This window comes from Camelina sativa, chromosome 9, assembly GCF_030686135.1.
Source record: "Camelina sativa cultivar CO46 ecotype springtype chromosome 9, ASM3068613v1".
NCBI lineage: Eukaryota > Viridiplantae > Streptophyta > Magnoliopsida > Brassicales > Brassicaceae > Camelina > Camelina sativa.
The window spans coordinates 34,554,041-34,572,689 of record NC_141888.1 but is presented as its reverse complement, the minus strand read 5'-3'; the positions used below and the strand labels follow the sequence as shown (position 1 = coordinate 34,572,689).

Here is an 18,649-nt window from a genome sequence, read left to right as displayed (position 1 = left end):
AGTTGCGTGTGAGAATCTCTAATGAACTACTTAAAAATCTACACAACAACAGTTTTGGCCAATAAAGATTATGGGATATATTCAACTATCAATGAATGTGAAGATCGTAATAACCCGTGAAGACTTTTCAGCAGCTACTGAATTAACACCTATCACGGTTTATAGAAGAGGACCACTAAATTACTGATCTGTGGATGAGAGAATTGAGATTGAAATAAAGTATCTGTTCTATTAGTATGATCCCATCACCATCACCCATGTCAGAGTTTCTCAGTCAAATGGTCAAACCATAATAAACAAATTTGAGTGGAAGGGTCAAAAAGACTAGCGTAGAGGAAGTGGTAGGAAGATGATTGATATGTGGTTCAAACCTTTTTTTGTGCTGTGATCCTATCATCACACATTTCAGTTTTCCTTAGCCAAACAGAACAATTGTGTATTTGTAAAGAGAAGGGATAAAGACAGAGGAAAAGGTAAGCACATCTCTTAAGGGCGACACATTATGTTGAAAACATTCTTTGATTCATGAACCGGCATGACGGAAGTAGAGAACAGAGCGGTACAGGGCAGCAACATGGAGGAAACAAATCAGGGCTATGAGAAGATCATCAAGCAAACCGACTATCCCCAAAACTCCTATAAGAAGTTAGTTAAAGAAAGGATTTGTGAGAAGACAGTGAGACAAACCTAAGATAGGATTTATGGGATTAGAAAGATGAATCACCTTCTGGAATGATATCTATTGGACTGACTATGTAAATAGCACTGAGAAACATCTGCACCCAATGCAAAGAAACTGCGTTACTCCCAACGGTTTAACTCCAAATGGAACAGTAACAACCTAGAACATGAATAATCACATAGTAATCAGAGAGAGATCAAGATCGAACTTAACTGCGATATAAACCCGAGCCCGAATCACAAGTGGAAGCGTTCTTTGTGGATCCATCATTTCCCGCAACAACCTTCGTAGTAAGAAGGGAAGGTCTTGCATCCTCTGTCAAGTAAACAAGAATTCCTTATGAGAGATTTGACATTACAGCTCTACATATCTGGATTCAAGGATCTCTTATCTATCTCAAAAAGTTAACTTTTCCACAAAGACCAAAACAAAGCAACTTTAAAAACAAAGAGATAAAAAGACACACCTGAACTAAACTACTTGAATGCCCGCCAAAGAGTCGGTTGTACGTTTCAAGCTTACCAAGAACCTCCGCAACTGAACGGTCTCTGATTGTGTCCTCTGAAGGAACCAGTAAACTAATTGGACGACGACACAAGGGGCATTTACATGGCAGTAATGTAGATCCATGCGTCCACACCAGCATAATGCAATCTCCTAAACATAAATTGAAAAAGAGTTAGAGAGACAGAACAACCCCAAAAAAAAAAAAAATCTCCCCATGCTGCAATGCAATGGAACTGTGAACATGAAGAACAGACTAACCACAAAGATCATTGCCTCACAAACTCAGGGTAAACAAAACACACAGCATCGACCATACAGAGATTGAAACCAAGATAAAAAGTAAAGGGTATGTAGATAAAGGTCCAAAAACTCTGAAACCACCGAGTCAACCCAAATACAAGAATCTGTTAAAACAGAGAGGGTTCACAAAAATTGTTAAAGTTTGGAAATTTAAAGATTTAGGATAAATCTCCTAAATCCCAGTTGAAATAATCATATTTCATTCCAAATTCTGCAGTTGGATTCTAAATGCAAAACGATCAGGATAGAGTTCTTAGGCAATAACGGTTAATAACGGATACGTTCAGGTCAAAATCGTCCGATCTCATTGAACCGACTTAGCAAAAACACAAGAGAAACCTAATCAAGATACTAAGGAAAAAAAAAGACTAGTAAGGATTGATCAAAGAGAGAGAGAGAGAGAGATGACCGCAGAACCAATGGGAGCAATTGGCTTGACAAGGAGCGGTGAAGTGGGAATGACATATCGAACAAAGATCGTTCTCCGGTGGACTACTCATCTCTGACTCTTTGAGTTTCTTCTTCCGTTAATTCTTCTTCTTCTCCTCTGGTTCGTCGCAGGCTTTTTGTTTAGTCGGTGACTATGGCGGTCCATCGGAACTCGGATTGGTTCGCTCTTTTTTTAATTAGCACTTCTTCGCATGTAGGACCGACCGGTTATTTCCGGTTTTGCAAATTTTCAACGCGGAAGATAACGACATCGCTTGGCTTGTGAATAACAGAATAAATGACGCCCAAATCAGAGTAACCAACCTTTTTGATGTAACATCTTGAATTTAGTTGTTCAAAAACCACCGTGAGTAAGAGATAGAACAATTTTCTTACAAAAGGAAGGTGTTTACATGTGAAATCAACTTAAATGACTTGTCCTTACAGGTTTAAGGAAACAATTTAACAATCATTGCGTGATTCAAAAGCTCTGTTTCTAGATACCCAGATCTTTGCATGCGTTACTAACTTCCGCTTTTATAGTCATTTGTCTACTCGTCCGCAGCCTGCAACAAAAAGTAAATAAGATTTGATTGTTCAGAGATAAACCAGACGAACGGTATCTATATCTTTACTCAATGGACACTGATCATTAATGAACCATTAGGAGGTCTGCACTTGCCACCCATCACCCACACATTCAAAACTAAATTTATCCTTCTACTTTTTGTTGTTGTTGTTGTTGTGTTATTCTACTTAATCGCACATTACAAATTTGTGGACATTAATAATGGAAGTTGTAAGAGAGAACTGCTTTTGTACCAAAGTTACCACTATATGCAAAGGGTAGAGAAACCTAAGCTCCATATGTTGTATTCACCAATCTTTAGTTCAATAGCAATCACTACGAAAGTCATGTAATGTTTTTATCTAATGGGAAAACCACAACACTGTCACTATGAACAATGCGCAGAATGTGGAATTAGCGACCCCTGCTCGATTTACTATTACTGTCACCATAGGCAAAGATATTTTGGTTCTTCTATCCTTCAGCTACACTCAAAACATTTGCTTCTTCCTAGTATCAATTTTTTACCCAAACTAATAATGTATTGATTCCCCTCAAAACAAAATGCATATACCAAAAGAGATTACAACTAACCTGATCATGATCATCAAGAAGTCTCTGTAGTAGTACTCTTGGGAGCTGCTAGATTGGCTGAAGGCGAAGAAGGTGCGTCGAAAGAACGAGAGCAATCAGTGTAAGCAGAGCCAATACCGATTCCAGCACCCAAAGCTATCGATGACCATCTTGTAACCGGACTCCCTAAACAAAATCAGAAACTAGGTTATAATATAATATATATATCAATCTCAGTATAAGGGAGAGAATACAAACTCAAACAACAATTGGGACAACATATGATTCAAATTGTTGAGAAATTAAACACTCTTAAAACCCTATTTCAACTCAATTCTCAGAATCTAACTCCGTAATCACACTACGTATCTAATCCTCAAACAATCACAAGTAATCATCATCAAACTGAGAATCTATATGATTAAAATTGGAGAAATCAAACACTCTAAAACCCTGTGTAGTCATCATATATCTCCATTTATTCTAAGTTTGTGACTACGAATCTAATCTCAAAACAGATAAAAAAAAAGTAATCAGAAGACGAGAATCGAGTAATAAGGGGATAGTGGAGAACCGAACTGAAGAGAAGAAGACCGGCGAATGCGCCGCCGAGGGAAGAGTAAACGAAGCGACGGACGGTGAGATCGAGGCATGCGTCCCACTTAGCATTCACATCGTACTCCGGTGGCACAGTCTCCTTTTTCTCTGTCATAGCTCCGATTGATTTGATTTGGTCGCTCTCAGAGATTTTCTTTTTTTTTTTGTTCTTCCGTTTGTTCGTGAAGTTTCCTTTCTCAGCTTTTTTACCACACAAGAAACTTGGGCTTCTAATTGGGCTCAGTTGATGAGACAGTATCACTATTAGGCCCAAATCTTTTTTTTTCTTTTACATACGATCTTGTTTTTCTGTTTGGTGAGAAAGACTGAAAAGTGAAAATTACATACTAGTATTTAGTATTTACAGAGAGACAAAATAGAAGAATTGTTTTATTACAGTGTTTGATAGATACGTGGAGGCGGTGTCAGAACGTCAAAAGAAACAAACGAAAATATCACCAAAAATATGAAATTTTCACGTGGATCTGTTCTGTTTTTATTCTTCTTTCAAAAAAATTGAAAAGATAAAAAGGCATTATTCGTGAATTATCATTGGATTCCAATTTCAGCCCGGTTGTTTTGTCTTTGTCACACACTAAAACAAGAAAAATAATCAATGTTTAATATACTATATATTTTTCTAAATTAAAAACCAAACCACAGTTGAACTAGTGTCGCATACTGTAAATGTCGCATGCTGATGACAACAACAAAAACAAAACAAAAAAAAAAACCGGTTCAATCGGCGTGACCAATATACCCTTTTGTACTTCGACTAGTCTCATCATGTCTCAACAACAACACTATAAACCCAAAACTCAATTTGGCCCAAATTTAGGAACAAATAATCACAGAACAGAACAAAGACGGCAAAGTAAAAAAAAAACATGGCGGAGGAACCTATCACCACCACCACCACTCTCGTTACACCGGAAAAGGAACCATCATCAGAAGCATCTGCCTCTACTCAAGAAGTCCTACCGAAAGAAACCGAAGCTCCAAAGAGTGTGACTGAGACTGATCTACCGGAGACGGCCACCAAGCCGGAAGAGCATCATCCGCCGACGGTGACGGAAACAGAAACTGCATCGACGGAGAAGAAAGAGCTCGGAGATGAAGAAGCATCGAAGAAGGAAGTAGCTGAAGAGAAGAAGAACATGATTCCACTGAATCTTGGTTCATTCAAAGAAGAAAGCAGCAAACTTTCCGATCTATCGGACTCCGAGAAGAAGTCACTCGACGAACTGAAGCGTCTCGTGCGTGATGCTTTAGACAATCACCAATTCGGCTCAACACCTAAACCCGAAAACGCCGCCGCTAACACCACCACAACGCCAGAAGAAGTCAAGATTTGGGGAATCCCGTTGCTTGAAGACGATAGAAGCGACGTCGTATTGCTGAAGTTCCTTAGAGCTAGGGATTTCAAAGTGAAAGACTCGTTGGCTATGCTCAAGAACACGATTAAGTGGAGAAGAGAGTTCAAGATCGACGAACTTGTTGAGGAAGATCTTGTGGATGATCTTGACAAGGTTGTGTTTATGCATGGACATGACCGAGAAGGTCACCCTGTGTGTTATAATGTCTATGGTGAGTTTCAGAATAAGGAGCTTTACAACAAGACGTTTTCTGATGAGGAGAAGAGGAAACATTTCTTGAGGACTAGGATTCAGTTCTTGGAGAGGAGTATTAGGAAGCTTGATTTTAGCTCTGGTGGGGTTTCTACTATTTTTCAGGTTAATGATATGAAGAACTCACCTGGATTAGGGAAGAAAGAGCTTAGATCGGCTACTAAGCAAGCTGTTGAGTTGCTTCAAGACAATTACCCTGAGTTTGTCTTCAAACAGGTATACATTTTCTAGATTTGTTTCCTTAGGATCCTGTACTTATGAAACAAGGAACATGGTTCTGCTTGTCCTGTTTTATTGTCTTTCATTGGTATCTGAGCATCTTGTCTTTTTGGCCCTTCTTATTAAGACATGATTGAATTTTGTTTCAGGCTTTTATCAATGTTCCTTGGTGGTACCTTGTGTTTTACACTGTGATTGGTCCGTTCATGACACCACGATCAAAGAGCAAGCTAGTGTTTTCTGGTCCTTCACGTTCTGCTGAAACCCTTTTCAAGTAACTTTTAGAACTATTTTTATTGAGCCTTTACTTAAACCGTTTATGTTTAGTCTCTTATCTGAACTGTTTGGAAAAATGTGGACTGTAGATATATTTCACCCGAGCAAGTTCCTGTACAGTACGGAGGATTGAGTGTAGATCCTTGCGACTGTAATCCAGACTTTTCTTTGGAAGATGCAGCTTCAGAGATCACTGTTAAGCCCGGAACAAAACAAACTGTTGAGATCATAATCTACGAGGTTAGTGTTGTCCTTACATTTAACAATTGCAAGATGAAACAAAGGTCATCATTAAGTCATGATGCTTAGTAAAATCCTGTAAGTCTGATTTCAAGCTGTTGTTGGCGCAGAAATGTGAACTTGTGTGGGAGATAAGGGTAATTGGATGGGAAGTGAGCTACAAAGCAGAGTTTGTGCCAGAAGAGAAAGATGCTTACACGGTTGTTATACAAAAACCAAGGAAGATGAGACCATCCGATGAACCGGTGTTAACCCATAGCTTCAAAGTGAACGAGCTTGGTAAAGTTTTACTTACAGTAGACAACCCAACCTCTAAGAAGAAGAAGCTCGTTTACAGGTTCAATGTCAAACCTCTCTAAGTTTAAAAACAAACAACAAATCTTTCCAAACTTGTTTTTTTTTTTTTTTTTTTTACAAAAATATGGTTTCTTTAAACAGAAGTGAGATACGTCTTATGTGTGGTTGTTGTATATGTGGAGAGTGTTTGTTTTATCATCATATATCATGTAATTTATGTGTGGTTTATAATACAATGGAGCTTCTGCATCTTTTGCTCTTGTAATCATTTGAGGAGAATAATAATTTACATGACTTTCTGAAATAAAGATTTCTTTTTAAAAAAAATCTCAACCAATTTATTGATTGTGTCTGTTTATGAAATCAAGTGTATACGTCTTATTAGGTGTCGTGCAAACATCAAGTGTATAAATCACGAGGTTTAATATATATTGAATTTCACTTCAAATAAAAGATTCGTAAAGGCTGTTGATTTACACGTTGGAACAACTTCTCCGACACTGACATAATGTTGTTGTCTCAAGACTGGAGTGGGTGGAAGAGGTTCCATTTGTGTCTTGTTTACACTAAATCTGTTGGCTGTTGCATCATTCAAAATAACAATTATGGGTTGGGATTACTAATTCAAGATTTCAAAGAGCTTTAATTATGAATAAAGACCATTATTTCCACCTATTAATTAAAACACACGAAATGTAGTTTATCTGTAATTACTAATCAAGATTTAACAGAGTTTTGAAGAATAATATCGATGAAAATTGAAACAATACTTGTCAACGTTTATCACTTTTTATAGTCGCTCGTTGCTAAAACTAAAAATGGTCAAATGAACAAATCTATGCATATGAATGAACATGCAAACCCTTATTCAGTCATAAACATATATGTATACTTTACCACTATATTTATGGAAGTGATCAACTAACCACAAGTATTGTGTAATTCAATTGTGTGAAAGTGATATATTATTATTTTCTTTTTAAGAATTATAATAGAAAAAAACAAAAAAAAGCAAATAGAAAGTGAATGAGGATTGAGGAATTGATGAAGAAGCACATGCGAAGACTAGGGCAGTAGTGAATGAGCCTGTTCGTTTCGTCGTCGCAAGTACCTGCGGCTGCGGCAGCCGCATGTGTTGTTGTTCGTTTGGTTGCCGCAGGTGCTTGCGGCAAGACGCTGCGGCGAACGCTGATTCTAATTTTGGACGTCGATTAGTTGCGGCGATCAAAAAAGTTGTGTTTGCCGCAGTCGCAGCCGCCTGCGTCAGACAAACGAACACGCTCAATATGTTCAAATTGCATTCATGGCTGTTTGTGTTGTGTCGGTCCACGCATGTCCCTCCCTTTTCTATTGCTAGATTATTTATGCATTTTTTCATACGAACTCCGAACTGTCTTCGGACCAGACATTATGATCACTCCCATTTCTTTTTACATCATATTTTATATTTACATAGTATTATTTAATTACGTAAAACCATTACAAATTCATGCTTTCTACCAAACAATAAAACCCAACTTGAGCTGTTTTCAGGTTTGACACTCTGTATTCTTTTCAACTTTCAATGTTGTTGGTGGATCTTGTTAAAAAAATCCAAATTCTGAAGACACGATGTTGGCATCTATTTTTGGTAGCTTTCAAAAATTAGATGATATTCTATTTAGAATATTTCGAAGAAAAAAGTTGGCCATTTTTAGTATCCTCATCTCATTATGAATATATTTACTATCATTTTCAAAATGAATGACGCAAAGTTGATGAAGAAAAATAAATAAATAAAGGAAATTGACATGTATACAGTATACAGTTTAGTTTATAAATTAAGATGAAAAGATTTGTTTTGATCATCAGGGTAATAAGGGCCGTGGTTGATATTTGTTTAACTATAACTTTGATAAAACATGCGGATTAGACTTGACAAGTCACATGATGTTAACTTTAGACTTATTTGGATTTTTAAAGAATGAGTAGGCCATGGACAATTTAGCCATTATTAGTTTGCATTTTGTCAACATTCACACCTATCCCAGCTATTATTTATGTGTGTGTTTTCTTATGTTTTAAGTAATATTCCAATTTCCACGATTTGAAACTACTTGTTAATCTCCATTTGCTTGTCAATGGTTTTTGTTTCTTACTTAACTTTGCACCATCATCCTTTTTCAAAAGATATTTATAAACCATATCGTGAAGATGATAATTTAGGAGGCATGTGAAACGAATCTATCAATATCAGCCAGTTTAACTAGCGATTTATATTCGTTGACTAGATTGGGCAACTTCACATGATAAAGAAACTATTGTATACATTGAGATATTTATGTTTAGGTCAATTCGAGGTTCGACCATAAATCATTTATTACAAACTTCTTTTTTAAAATTGTCATACGTACGGACCATTGTCAATCTAGACTCTAGAGGTCATTATTCTGAACAGACTAAATTATTTCATTCTAATCCGATCTTTATGGGTTGATACACAAATTTCAAACTATAGATATACATCTTTATATTGAAATAACTCACCTAAGAGATTGTCTTTGCCTCTTTTGTCTTCCCAATCCCAAGAGAATTAGATTCGTAAAAGAAAATATACAAATAAAATAGAGTTTACAGTTGAATATCGTTGTTTCTCTTAATGGCCAAATCTAATGTGTGCTTTGGTTCCGTGATCCGTGTCTTATCCACGACTATTAGTCCATATTTGTCAACAAAGAGGGTCCATTCTCATAATATCTCGTCCTTAATGTCTCATTCAGTGTTATCCACTTCAATCTATTTTTATACACAGAGGGATCTTTTTCATATTTATATTCATATCTCTCTATCAATTACTTGATATAACAACAAATCTACAAATCAGCCGTGACACGTCTCTTCTTATCTCTTAAACTATATATATCCACTGAATATATCTATAAACATATGGTATGATATATTATGAACAATAATATCCAATGTAACTTTCAACTCAACTTTTTTCCGAATACTTTATACCAAGAAAACATTAGTTTCAGAATCAATTTCATGAACAGAAGTAAAGAGAAAAGATAGAAAAAAGAAAAGGAATTATGAATTCATAAAGATTTACACAATTTTACAAACAAAAGTAAGGAACAAAAAAGTTAAAGGTAAAAAAAAAAAAAACGAAACAAAGAGTTCTTTTTCTTTTGAACTGTAATCACATATTCTTCTTCACACACAAAAAACAACCCCCAATATCAAAACAAAGCAAAAAAAAAAAAAAACACAACCACTTCTTGAGATTTCAAAATTACATAATAAATAAACAAACTAAATTAATTAATTAAAGTTTGTTTTCCCCAAATAACAAAATAACATTTCTTTTCTTTTGTTTTGCTTCTTCCTTGGATTTCGATAAGATCAGACCTTTGGTTGAGTTTTGAACCTGTAAAGCACTTTCTTCTTCTTGGAAGTCTGGTTATCGATTGTGATCACAATCTTGCCCGGTTCACCCACCTTAAAAGAATCGGTTATCACCGGTTCGTCAGTTGACCCAATCTTCCTGGTTTTAGAGACGATCACAGCATAGCTTCCTTCGGTGGTTGGCTCAAACTGAGCTCCGTAGCTCACGTCTGCACCCAAAACCCTAAGCTCCCATGAGAGCGTACAAGCCTGCCATACGATTTACATTCTTAGTAAACATTCTTAGTAAACAATATTTTTACAAAACCAACTCATAAATTAGTAATCAAATTTCTGAACGTATATACCTCAGAAGCAGGCAATTCAATGGTGTAGTTTCCTGCCGGTTTAACGATGGCCTCGGTTACGGTTTCTACAGTGGTTGCAGCAACCTCTTTGCTAAGTCCGCCATATTTAACCGGGACTTGTTCAGGAGCTATGTATCTATTTCAACCAACATATATAACCGTTAGTAAGAAACATGATAAAAAAATATGAACCATCATATGGTTAAAAGTGAGAGAATGTTTAATTACTTGAAAATTGTATCGGCAGATTTGGATGGACCAGCAAGGACCATCTTGTTCCTAGTCCTTGGCGATGTGATGATAGATCCGAATGTTTTGTAGTATGGAATGTACCACCATGGGACATTGATGAATAGCTGCAACAACAACAACAAGAAAAACAAAAAGTTCTAAATTAAAGAAATAAAAGAAGAATATAACTTATAATATGCAATTTCGGCGTGACCAAATTATACTATATCATCTTTAATTATTATTCTAAAATTTTAATGTTATAACCAGGTTCAAATCTGCATATTGCATGTTGTGTGTGACGGATACGGAAAAATATGATACCTCTCTAGCGGCGAATTCAGGGTAATTGTCTTCAAATTGTTTAACAGCACGTCTGATGAATTGCCACAACGCTCTCTTGCCAAGTCCTGGAGCGTTCCTGAAGTCACTGACGAACACAAACGAAGACTTCGCTTCAGGGTTGCTGAAGTCAATAGCTCTCACACACTTCTCTTGTAGCTGAATCCTCCAGTTGAGGAACTTGTTAAGCTTCTCCTTGTCGGAGAATAGCTCTTTGTTCTGGAACTCACCGTATGAGCTGTAGATCACGGCGTGTCCTTCTTTATCGACACCGTGAGCGAACACCATCTTCTCGAACTCGTTTGCTTCTTCTTCTCCTCCTGATTCGACGAGCTCGTCGATCTTGTTTTCTTTACGCCACTGGACTGTGTTTTTGAGCATGGTTAAAGCTTCTTTGACCTTGAAGTCTCTTGCACGGAGAAATTTCGTGAGGATCACGTCGGATCTCTCGTCTTGGAGTAGTGGGACTCCCCAGATCGAGACTTCTTCCGGCTCAACTGGCTCAGCCTCGGTGACGGCTACGGTCTCTTCCACGACCGGTGCAGCGGCTGATTCAGGTGGTGAAACAGAGACGATCGATTCTTCGATTGCTTCAACGGTCTTTGTTCCATCTTCGTCAGCACCAGAGGCTTTCTCGGTTGTTTCAGTTGCTGCTTTCTCTTCAGTTTTGGTCTCTGCCGGAGCCGCCGCCGCCTCTGATGATGGTTTCTCCTCCGCCGCTGGAACCGCAGGTTTCTCTTCTTCAACCTTCACCTCAGTGGAGGTCTCTTCTTTCTTTTCCTCTGTTTTCTCCTCTGTTTTAGTTTCCTCCTCTGGTTTCTTCTCTTCAGGTTTCTCTTCCTTCACCGGCGTCGGGGGAGCAGTGAATTCTCGTTTGTTCAAAGCCTCCCTTACAAGCTCCTTGAACTCTTCGAGTGCCTTCTTCTGAACTTCCTCAGCCGTTAGAACAATCACCTTCTCAGCAGCTACAACAACCGTCTCTTCCTCCTTCACTGGAACAGATTTCTCCGCTTCCACCACGGGGGACTCCTCCTTCTCCGGAACCGCCTTCTCATCCGAGGCAGGAGTAGCAGCCACTTCCTCCTTCTTCTCAGCCACAGGGGTAGGAATAGTAGTAACCTCCTTATCAGTCATAGGTTTCTCCGTCACCGGAACGGCCACATCAGCTGATTTCTGTACCTCTTCTTGAGCCATCTTTCAAAATTCAAGAAAAAGAGAGAGAGAGAGAGAGAGAGAGAGAGAGAGAGAGAGAGAGACTTGGGAAAAGTGAAAGAGAGAGAGAGAGGGTTTGTGAGGAGAGAGAAGAGAAGGAAGAAGTTTTTATAAGGAAAAAAAGAAACAGAGGAATTTGGCAAAAGGGAACAGACTGGTCGGAGCTGTTTTGACAGCTCATTCTAACACACCTCTCTCTCTCTCTATGGGTCCTCTTTATTTTCTCCCAACGGCCGTCTTTTGTTTTCACTGTAAACCTCTCTTTTAAAACTTCCATTTTGATTCCTTAATTTACCTTATTATATGGGTTCTTTCCATAATTAACATTACATTAGTTACTATAACTACATATTTTGATGATTCTCCTTGATCTGAAGATATTCTACAGCTTTTCTCCTCTTTTAGTCGTCTAGATTCTTCTTTTCTATGTGCATAATTAATGTTTTCTTATAGTCATTTAGTTAAAATAATATCATCAAATCTTTAAAATTAAAGATGATATTTTCAAATTAGATTCAGAAATTAAAGAAAATAGAGAAAAAAAAAAAAGTGGAATCATTTGCCAAACGGTAAAGAGAAAAGGCAGTAGCATGCTAGTCATGTTTTTAATAATTTTTATTTTTAAAAAGTAAAGTGTGCTTCAAATCATGACACCATGTTATATTTCACCACATATGTTAATAAACATACAATTTCTTGTTACATGTTTAAAGACATTTTTTTCTTTCTCTACTTATATTTTAAAGGATATAATTTTATCATGTACGAATAAGATAATCTAAGAATAGTAATCTAAACCAATTTCAAGTTGAATCTGACCGTATCCCATAAGTTTAGTACACAATTCAAACTTAAATTATCAATGTTTGCATGTATTCTAGTACAAAAGCAATAAGTTCATGAAGATTTCAAAAATTAATTCGAAAAAATTTAATGTGTCGAGTAGTAACTAAGCTTAATTGTAACAGTAAAATATGTAACCGCGTTTGAAATGAATAGTTAATAAGTCACGATAGTTTTGTTTTTGTACATTCTTCGAAAGTGTAACCGCCATAATATCAAGTCCCAGTGCCAGAGTCTTGAGGCATGAGAATCCAACTAGTGATGAATGATGTAGACGTTTGATTTTGTCAGGTTTTTCAAAAAGGATTAAACCGCAATTATATATAATCAACGTACTTATTAGTGTGATGATGCCTAAAAATTACATCTAGACACCACTTCGCACGTAATGGAATCCTCAAATAATTGTATTTGGTCATCTCATCTGTAACATATATTGGAACCGTTGTTTGATGCGTTGTAATTATAAACTGAACGCAAAATCTGATATTTAGGGGAAAATTGCAATAGAGACTAGAGCTGTACGTCAACCCTACCGTGGCATATATATATATATATATATATATATATAACCAAGTTCCATTCATGTCATACTACTTTATACTATTTTCTATTGGTCATCAGACATTATTTCTGCCACCTAATCTGAATTCAATTTACATTCTAAAGACTAAATGAATGAATAAATATATTCTGATTACATATTTTAAAAAGTAAAGTTGGTACAATGGCAGAGGACCCAGTGGAATGATCCGTTAAAAATCCTATCATCGGTTTGCTTTTGTCAAAAAAAAAAAAAGAAAAAGAAGAAAGAAAGCTGTTCTTGTTGTTGGTTTGGTTTTTATGTTAATCGCTGTTGCCATCTTATTATTATACATACATTCTTACATTGTATTTAGCTGTTTTTTTATTTTATTTTCCTTATTATTTTCTTTCTTAACCCACTTTAACAATGATTGATCCTAGTTTGCAGTATCCTAATGAAGAATTTCTTATACTTATTTTAGGTGGGGGCTAATTATAACATTATTAGTCTTTTTTCTTTTAGATGTTAAGATCATCGCATCTGACTTTTCTTATTTTATCTACCTATACATATTGAGCATATATTTTTATTTTAGTTAAATTTTATGTTACTGTGTAACAATTGGAGACGTTACAAAAATGGATTTTAACGTTAACAATTAGGGGCAAATTTGCAAATAGCCAAAAACCATTTTCTCTTTTTTCGGGAAAATGGCATCCGACAAATTATACGTTCTCGTAAGTTTTCAGATAAAAAAAATTCGAAAAGAACACAAATATAATCAAACACAATTTTTCTCCATAAATGTACTGTATTTGTTTCTATCTTAGCATTTAAGCTGTAACGATAGAATCTTAGAGTTGACCGAATCTTTTTGAAGCTTGAAAATCTCTTTCTAATTCTGAATTTCTCGTCCTTCTAACCACCTCAGCACCCGACCCGAACTCATCCCGAGTCTTCACTTCCAAAGTGTTAGAACCCCCACACCGCTGGTGACACTTGTAGGATCCAGCTCCCACACTCGATATCCATAATGGTCGAAATGAGTCGGATCTCAAAACCAAATTATGGAGAAAATATGTGTATTATTGAGCTTATGTCTTGAGTAAATATGGAGAAAATGTTACATATTTATACTAAAATATACAATTAATTTCATGATTTATACAATCATTTAACTTAAACGCATCTGTTTTAATATTTGCATTAAAACCATATCGTCCGAATTTCTTAGTTGACTCAATCTCCTTTGAGGCCCAAGAATATCTTTTCAGCTCCTGACTTCTCGTCTTTCTCTCCACCTCATGGTCCCAAGCTCCCTCGATCTTTCGAGATGAACGATTCCGAATTGAGTTCCTTGTCATTGGAGTTTTCACTTTTTAACTACATGTGTCACAAGTGTCTCCTCTAGTCTATGTGTCAACTCTTGACCTCAGACCCAAACCGAGAGGGGTCTTGGGCCCAACAACACATGTCATAAAGGAAGACTCTAAGTCAATACTCTGACCGTTAACTTAGAACCCGAGCGCGAAGGGGTTTTAATCTCAACAATATATTAAATTAATTAATAAAAATAGATTATAATAAAATTTTGTTTTAATATATTTCTGATTTTTATATGCTTGAAAACTAATTAAGTAGAGTGCAATAGTTGCTTGACAACAAATTTTAGTTACAATTGTCTTTCAAAAATGGTACCCCTCCATTTTTTTAAAGTGTATTATAGATGAAAATTTTTTGAGTTCATCCCTAGGAGTGAATCTCTCTTGTTCATCCCATCTTTATTAACCAATAAAAATATAATAATTTTTGGGTTCACCATAGGGGTAAGTTGAACCATTTTGTTCACCTCTCCATATACATTTAAGAATCTGACATGTCATAATACATTTAAGAACCTATTCATTCACCTCTTTATAAGATAATGAAACAAAATCAGTATACATTATAATAAAATTAAAAATTCAAACCGTTCTTTTATAAACCTAAACCGATATATAATTTCATTCTAATTGTAAAATCTAAATCCTAACTATCTCATTTGTAAACCCAAACCGACATAAAATGTCATTCTACTTGTAAAATTTAAACTCTAATCATCTCATTTGTAAACCCAAACCGACATATAATTTCGTTCTAATTGTAAAATCTAAACCCTAACCATCTCATTTGTAAACCAAAACCGACATATAATTTTGTTTTAATTATAAAATATAAACCTTAACCACTTCTTTTGTAAACCCAAACCGATATATAATTTTGTTTTAATTATAAAATCTAAATCTTAACCACTTCATTTGTAAACCCAAACCGACATATAATTTCGTTTTAATTGTAAAATCTAAACCAAGCAACATTTAACTTTCCTTAATTAAAATTATACAGAATTTGCTTTTAAATTTTATTGTGATTTATTTTTTAAATAAAATAATGTATAGAAGATTCTGATTGGTTGAAAAGAAGGAAGTGAACAAAGGGGTTCACCTAAAGAGTGAACCTCAGTATTAATAACAATACTAGGTAGAGGACCCGCAACTACAAATTATATTACGAATGTCACTCTTTGTTATTTAATTTATTTTAACATATATTTATATCATTATTATTAATATTTTTAAGTCATAGAATATCTAGACGGTTATTTTTTTTTCTATTTGTAAATTTTGGTTTTGATTTTATCTGTATATATTTATTCCGCACATAGGGGATGTCATGTCATATCATATTTATAAAATAAATATATAAAAAGACAAAACAAATCAAGGAAATAAATTTTGTAGATTTTTTATTAAAGAAATTATGTTAGTTTGGGTTTATAAAAGAGGATTAGGGTTTAATTTTTATAAGAAAAAACTATATCTCGGTTTGGGTTTAGATTTTACAATGGTTAGGATTTAGATTTTACAATTAAACGAAATTATATGTCGGTTTGGGTTTACAAAATAGTGGTTAGGGTTTAGATTTTACAATTAAACCTCGTTTAATTGTAAAATCTAAATCAAACCAATATTTAACTTTCCTTAAATAAAAGTATTCAGAATTTGTTCATCTTGAAATATACGATGAAATCAAATGTTGAGATCAAATATAAATTTAGAAGATACTCTAATGACGTAGTATGTAAATATGATGAGATCAAATGTTGTGTTCAATCAAATCTTCCCATACATATTGACGACCAAAAATTCATATTTATAAAATATTCATTATGTGTGGTTCATCGTAATTTTGTATCGTCATTTTAATTGTAAAATCTAAAACATAATTTTCATTTATAAACCCAAACTGATATATAACCTTATTTAATTGTAAAATCTAAACCAAACCAATATTTAACTTTCCTTAAATAAAAGTATACAAAATTTGTTTTGCTTTTAATTAATTTGATTTATTTTTAAAATAAAATATTATATAGAACATTCTGATTGGTTGAGAGAGAAGGGGGTGAATATAAAGGTTAAAATTAAGGAAACAAATCTTAATTAAGGAAACAAATTTTGTAGATCAATCAATTTTAAAATTGTTAATACTAATATTATATTACAATTTTTCATTATCACATCTAAACCCTAACCATTTTTTATACATCCAAACTAACATATAATTTTGTTTAACTGTAAAATCTAAACTCTAACCACTCTTTTATAAACCCAAACCGACGTATAATTTTGTTTAATTGTAAAATCTAAACCCTAACCACTCTTTTGTAAACCCAAACCAATATTTAATGTGTTTAATTGTAAAATCTAAACCCTAACCACTCTTTTGTAAACCCAAACCGACATATAATTTCGTTTAATTGTAAAATCTAAACCCTAACCACTCTTTTGTAAACCCAAACCGACATATAATTTCGTTTAATTGTAAAATCTAAACTCTAACCACTCTTTTGTAAACCCAAACCAACATATAATTTTGTTTAATTATAAATCTAAATCCTAACCACTCTTTGTAAACTCAACCCGACATATAATTTTAAAAATTATAAATTTAAACCCTAATCCTTTTTTTTTAAAACCAAACCCGACATAATTTCTTAAATAAAAGATCTACATAATTTGTTTCCTTAATTTGTTTTATCTTTTTATCTTAATTTTGATTTATTTTTTTAAATATGATATGACATGTCATATTGTATTCTGATTGGTTAATTAAGAGAGGTTGAATGAGAATTGTCACCTCCCGGGGTGAACCCAATAATTTTTATGTTTGGAGTATAAGGCATAGTGGACCATGCAGATTATCAAGTCAGGAAATATGTTTCCAATGGAATGTTATTGTTGGTCAGCATTTTTTTTTTCTTTCTAAAAATAAAAGATATTTCCATTTTCTTTTTTTTTGTCAAAAAATAAAAAAATAAAAAAAAAAGATTTTTCCATCATATCTAAAAGATATTTCCATTTTTTTCTAAAATAAATAAATAAGTAATTTCCATTTACGAGAGTAAATAATATTACCATATCTTTGACTATTTAATCATTCTTCAAATGTGATGGAGTATAAATAGATGAGATGTCATAATTTTAAAGTTCATTTTTATAAAACATATACAGTTATTATTGGAAAAATTCATTCATAATGTATGGCTCATCATCATTTCACTTAATATTTTGTGTTATATTCATAGTTTTTCTTTTTGGTGGTTTATGCGAAGCTAGTGTGAATATAGATGTGGATATCATCAATGATATTGGTCAGAATATTCAATTAGGACTACACTGCAAATCAAAAAACAAAGATCTCGGATCACAATCTTTAGCTCCTCATCAACACTGGGGATTTAGAGGATCTTTTAACTTTTGGAGAAGAACTTTATTCTTTTGTCACTTTGTATGGGAAAATCAGTCTAAATGGTTCGATATTCTTAGTTCTGACGATATAAAGAAATGTAAACATCAACCTTGTGTTTGGAGCATAAGACCTTATGGTCCATGTAGAATAACAGGTGGTGAAACATGTTTCCGATGGAATGTTGGTGTTTGAATACCGTTGTAACAAGATTTCATATTTATAAGCCAAATAATAAAAAGTGTTATTTTCTTTTTACTAAACCAACACTTTTCGTCTCTTAAGCCCATCATAAAATGTCAAAACTTTGGACTGTAGAACTTCCCTGCTAGGTCAATTTGAATGAGCTCCTAAGACCACTAAAGAGAAAGAATCTTAGAAGCAAGCTCTAAGTTTGAAGATAATTAACGATTAAATGAAAGATGCACCAAAACAGTTTAGTCAACAAAAAACATCTAATGAAAAATCTCATTATTTTATGTAGCCAAACCGAGATAATTTAGAGATTTGAAAAGACCGTATAGAAATTTGGTTATTTGGCAAATTCACCAATGTCTTGGAACAATACTATGATTATTATGATGTGAAAGGAAGAATTGAATATTAAGGGCAGCCCTATCGGGGGTTGCTCATGTAAATACATTTATTAAAAAAATA

The 18,649-nt window shown here is 34.4% G+C and overlaps 4 protein-coding genes and 1 pseudogene across 4 annotated transcripts; 2 read left to right on the top strand and 3 right to left on the bottom strand.

Moving 5' to 3' along the window:
• Positions 1–339: 339 nt before the first annotated feature.
• Positions 340–2,099, bottom strand: LOC104712808 (uncharacterized). Its single transcript, XM_010429780.3, has 5 exons — positions 1,899–2,099; positions 1,149–1,339; positions 896–997; positions 725–776; positions 340–636 (listed from the first exon to the last, which is right to left on the bottom strand). The coding sequence occupies exons 1-5, from the start codon at positions 1,987–1,989 to the stop codon at positions 524–526; spliced, it is 549 nt and encodes a 182-aa protein (XP_010428082.1). The 5' UTR covers positions 1,990–2,099; the 3' UTR covers positions 340–523.
• A 144-nt stretch (positions 2,100–2,243) lies between these two features.
• On the bottom strand, positions 2,244–3,843 carry LOC104712809 (MICOS complex subunit MIC10). The gene is made up of 3 exons (XM_010429781.3): positions 3,639–3,843; positions 3,081–3,245; positions 2,244–2,484 (listed from the first exon to the last, which is right to left on the bottom strand). The coding sequence occupies exons 1-2, from the start codon at positions 3,769–3,771 to the stop codon at positions 3,094–3,096; spliced, it is 285 nt and encodes a 94-aa protein (XP_010428083.1). The 5' UTR covers positions 3,772–3,843; the 3' UTR covers positions 2,244–2,484; positions 3,081–3,093.
• A 429-nt stretch (positions 3,844–4,272) lies between these two features.
• On the top strand, positions 4,273–6,643 carry LOC104712807 (patellin-3-like). Its single transcript, XM_010429779.3, has 4 exons — positions 4,273–5,500; positions 5,653–5,777; positions 5,869–6,019; positions 6,130–6,643. Exons 1-4 carry the CDS (start codon positions 4,544–4,546, stop codon positions 6,376–6,378), a joined length of 1,482 nt encoding a protein of 493 aa, XP_010428081.1. The 5' UTR covers positions 4,273–4,543; the 3' UTR covers positions 6,379–6,643.
• A 2,726-nt stretch (positions 6,644–9,369) lies between these two features.
• On the bottom strand, positions 9,370–12,095 carry LOC104712805 (patellin-1). The gene is made up of 4 exons (XM_010429776.2): positions 10,606–12,095; positions 10,279–10,406; positions 10,051–10,186; positions 9,370–9,952 (listed from the first exon to the last, which is right to left on the bottom strand). Exons 1-4 carry the CDS (start codon positions 11,815–11,817, stop codon positions 9,701–9,703), a joined length of 1,728 nt encoding a protein of 575 aa, XP_010428078.1. The 5' UTR covers positions 11,818–12,095; the 3' UTR covers positions 9,370–9,700.
• A 5,677-nt stretch (positions 12,096–17,772) lies between these two features.
• Positions 17,773–18,255, top strand: LOC147939149 (S-protein homolog 20 pseudogene; annotated as a pseudogene).
• Positions 18,256–18,649: the final 394 nt, after the last annotated feature.

Coding starts and splice junctions, on each gene's coding strand:
- LOC104712808 (XM_010429780.3), bottom strand. CDS start 1,989: ATGAGTAGTCCACCGGAGAACGATCTTTGTTCGATATGTCATTCCCAC. Junction 998..1,148: donor ATTCAAGTAGTTTAGTTCAG/GTGTGTCTTTTT, acceptor TTTACTTGACAG/AGGATGCAAGACCTTCCCTT. Junction 637..724: donor AATAGATATCATTCCAGAAG/GTGATTCATCTT, acceptor AACTTCTTATAG/GAGTTTTGGGGATAGTCGGT.
- LOC104712809 (XM_010429781.3), bottom strand. CDS start 3,771: ATGACAGAGAAAAAGGAGACTGTGCCACCGGAGTACGATGTGAATGCT. Junction 3,246..3,638: donor CGCCGGTCTTCTTCTCTTCA/GTTCGGTTCTCC, acceptor GATTTTGTTTAG/GGAGTCCGGTTACAAGATGG.
- LOC104712807 (XM_010429779.3), top strand. CDS start 4,544: ATGGCGGAGGAACCTATCACCACCACCACCACTCTCGTTACACCGGAA. Junction 5,778..5,868: donor TCTGCTGAAACCCTTTTCAA/GTAACTTTTAGA, acceptor TGTGGACTGTAG/ATATATTTCACCCGAGCAAG. Junction 6,020..6,129: donor TTGAGATCATAATCTACGAG/GTTAGTGTTGTC, acceptor TTGTTGGCGCAG/AAATGTGAACTTGTGTGGGA.
- LOC104712805 (XM_010429776.2), bottom strand. CDS start 11,817: ATGGCTCAAGAAGAGGTACAGAAATCAGCTGATGTGGCCGTTCCGGTG. Junction 10,407..10,605: donor CTGAATTCGCCGCTAGAGAG/GTATCATATTTT, acceptor TTGTTGTTGCAG/CTATTCATCAATGTCCCATG. Junction 9,953..10,050: donor TTGAATTGCCTGCTTCTGAG/GTATATACGTTC, acceptor ATCGTATGGCAG/GCTTGTACGCTCTCATGGGA.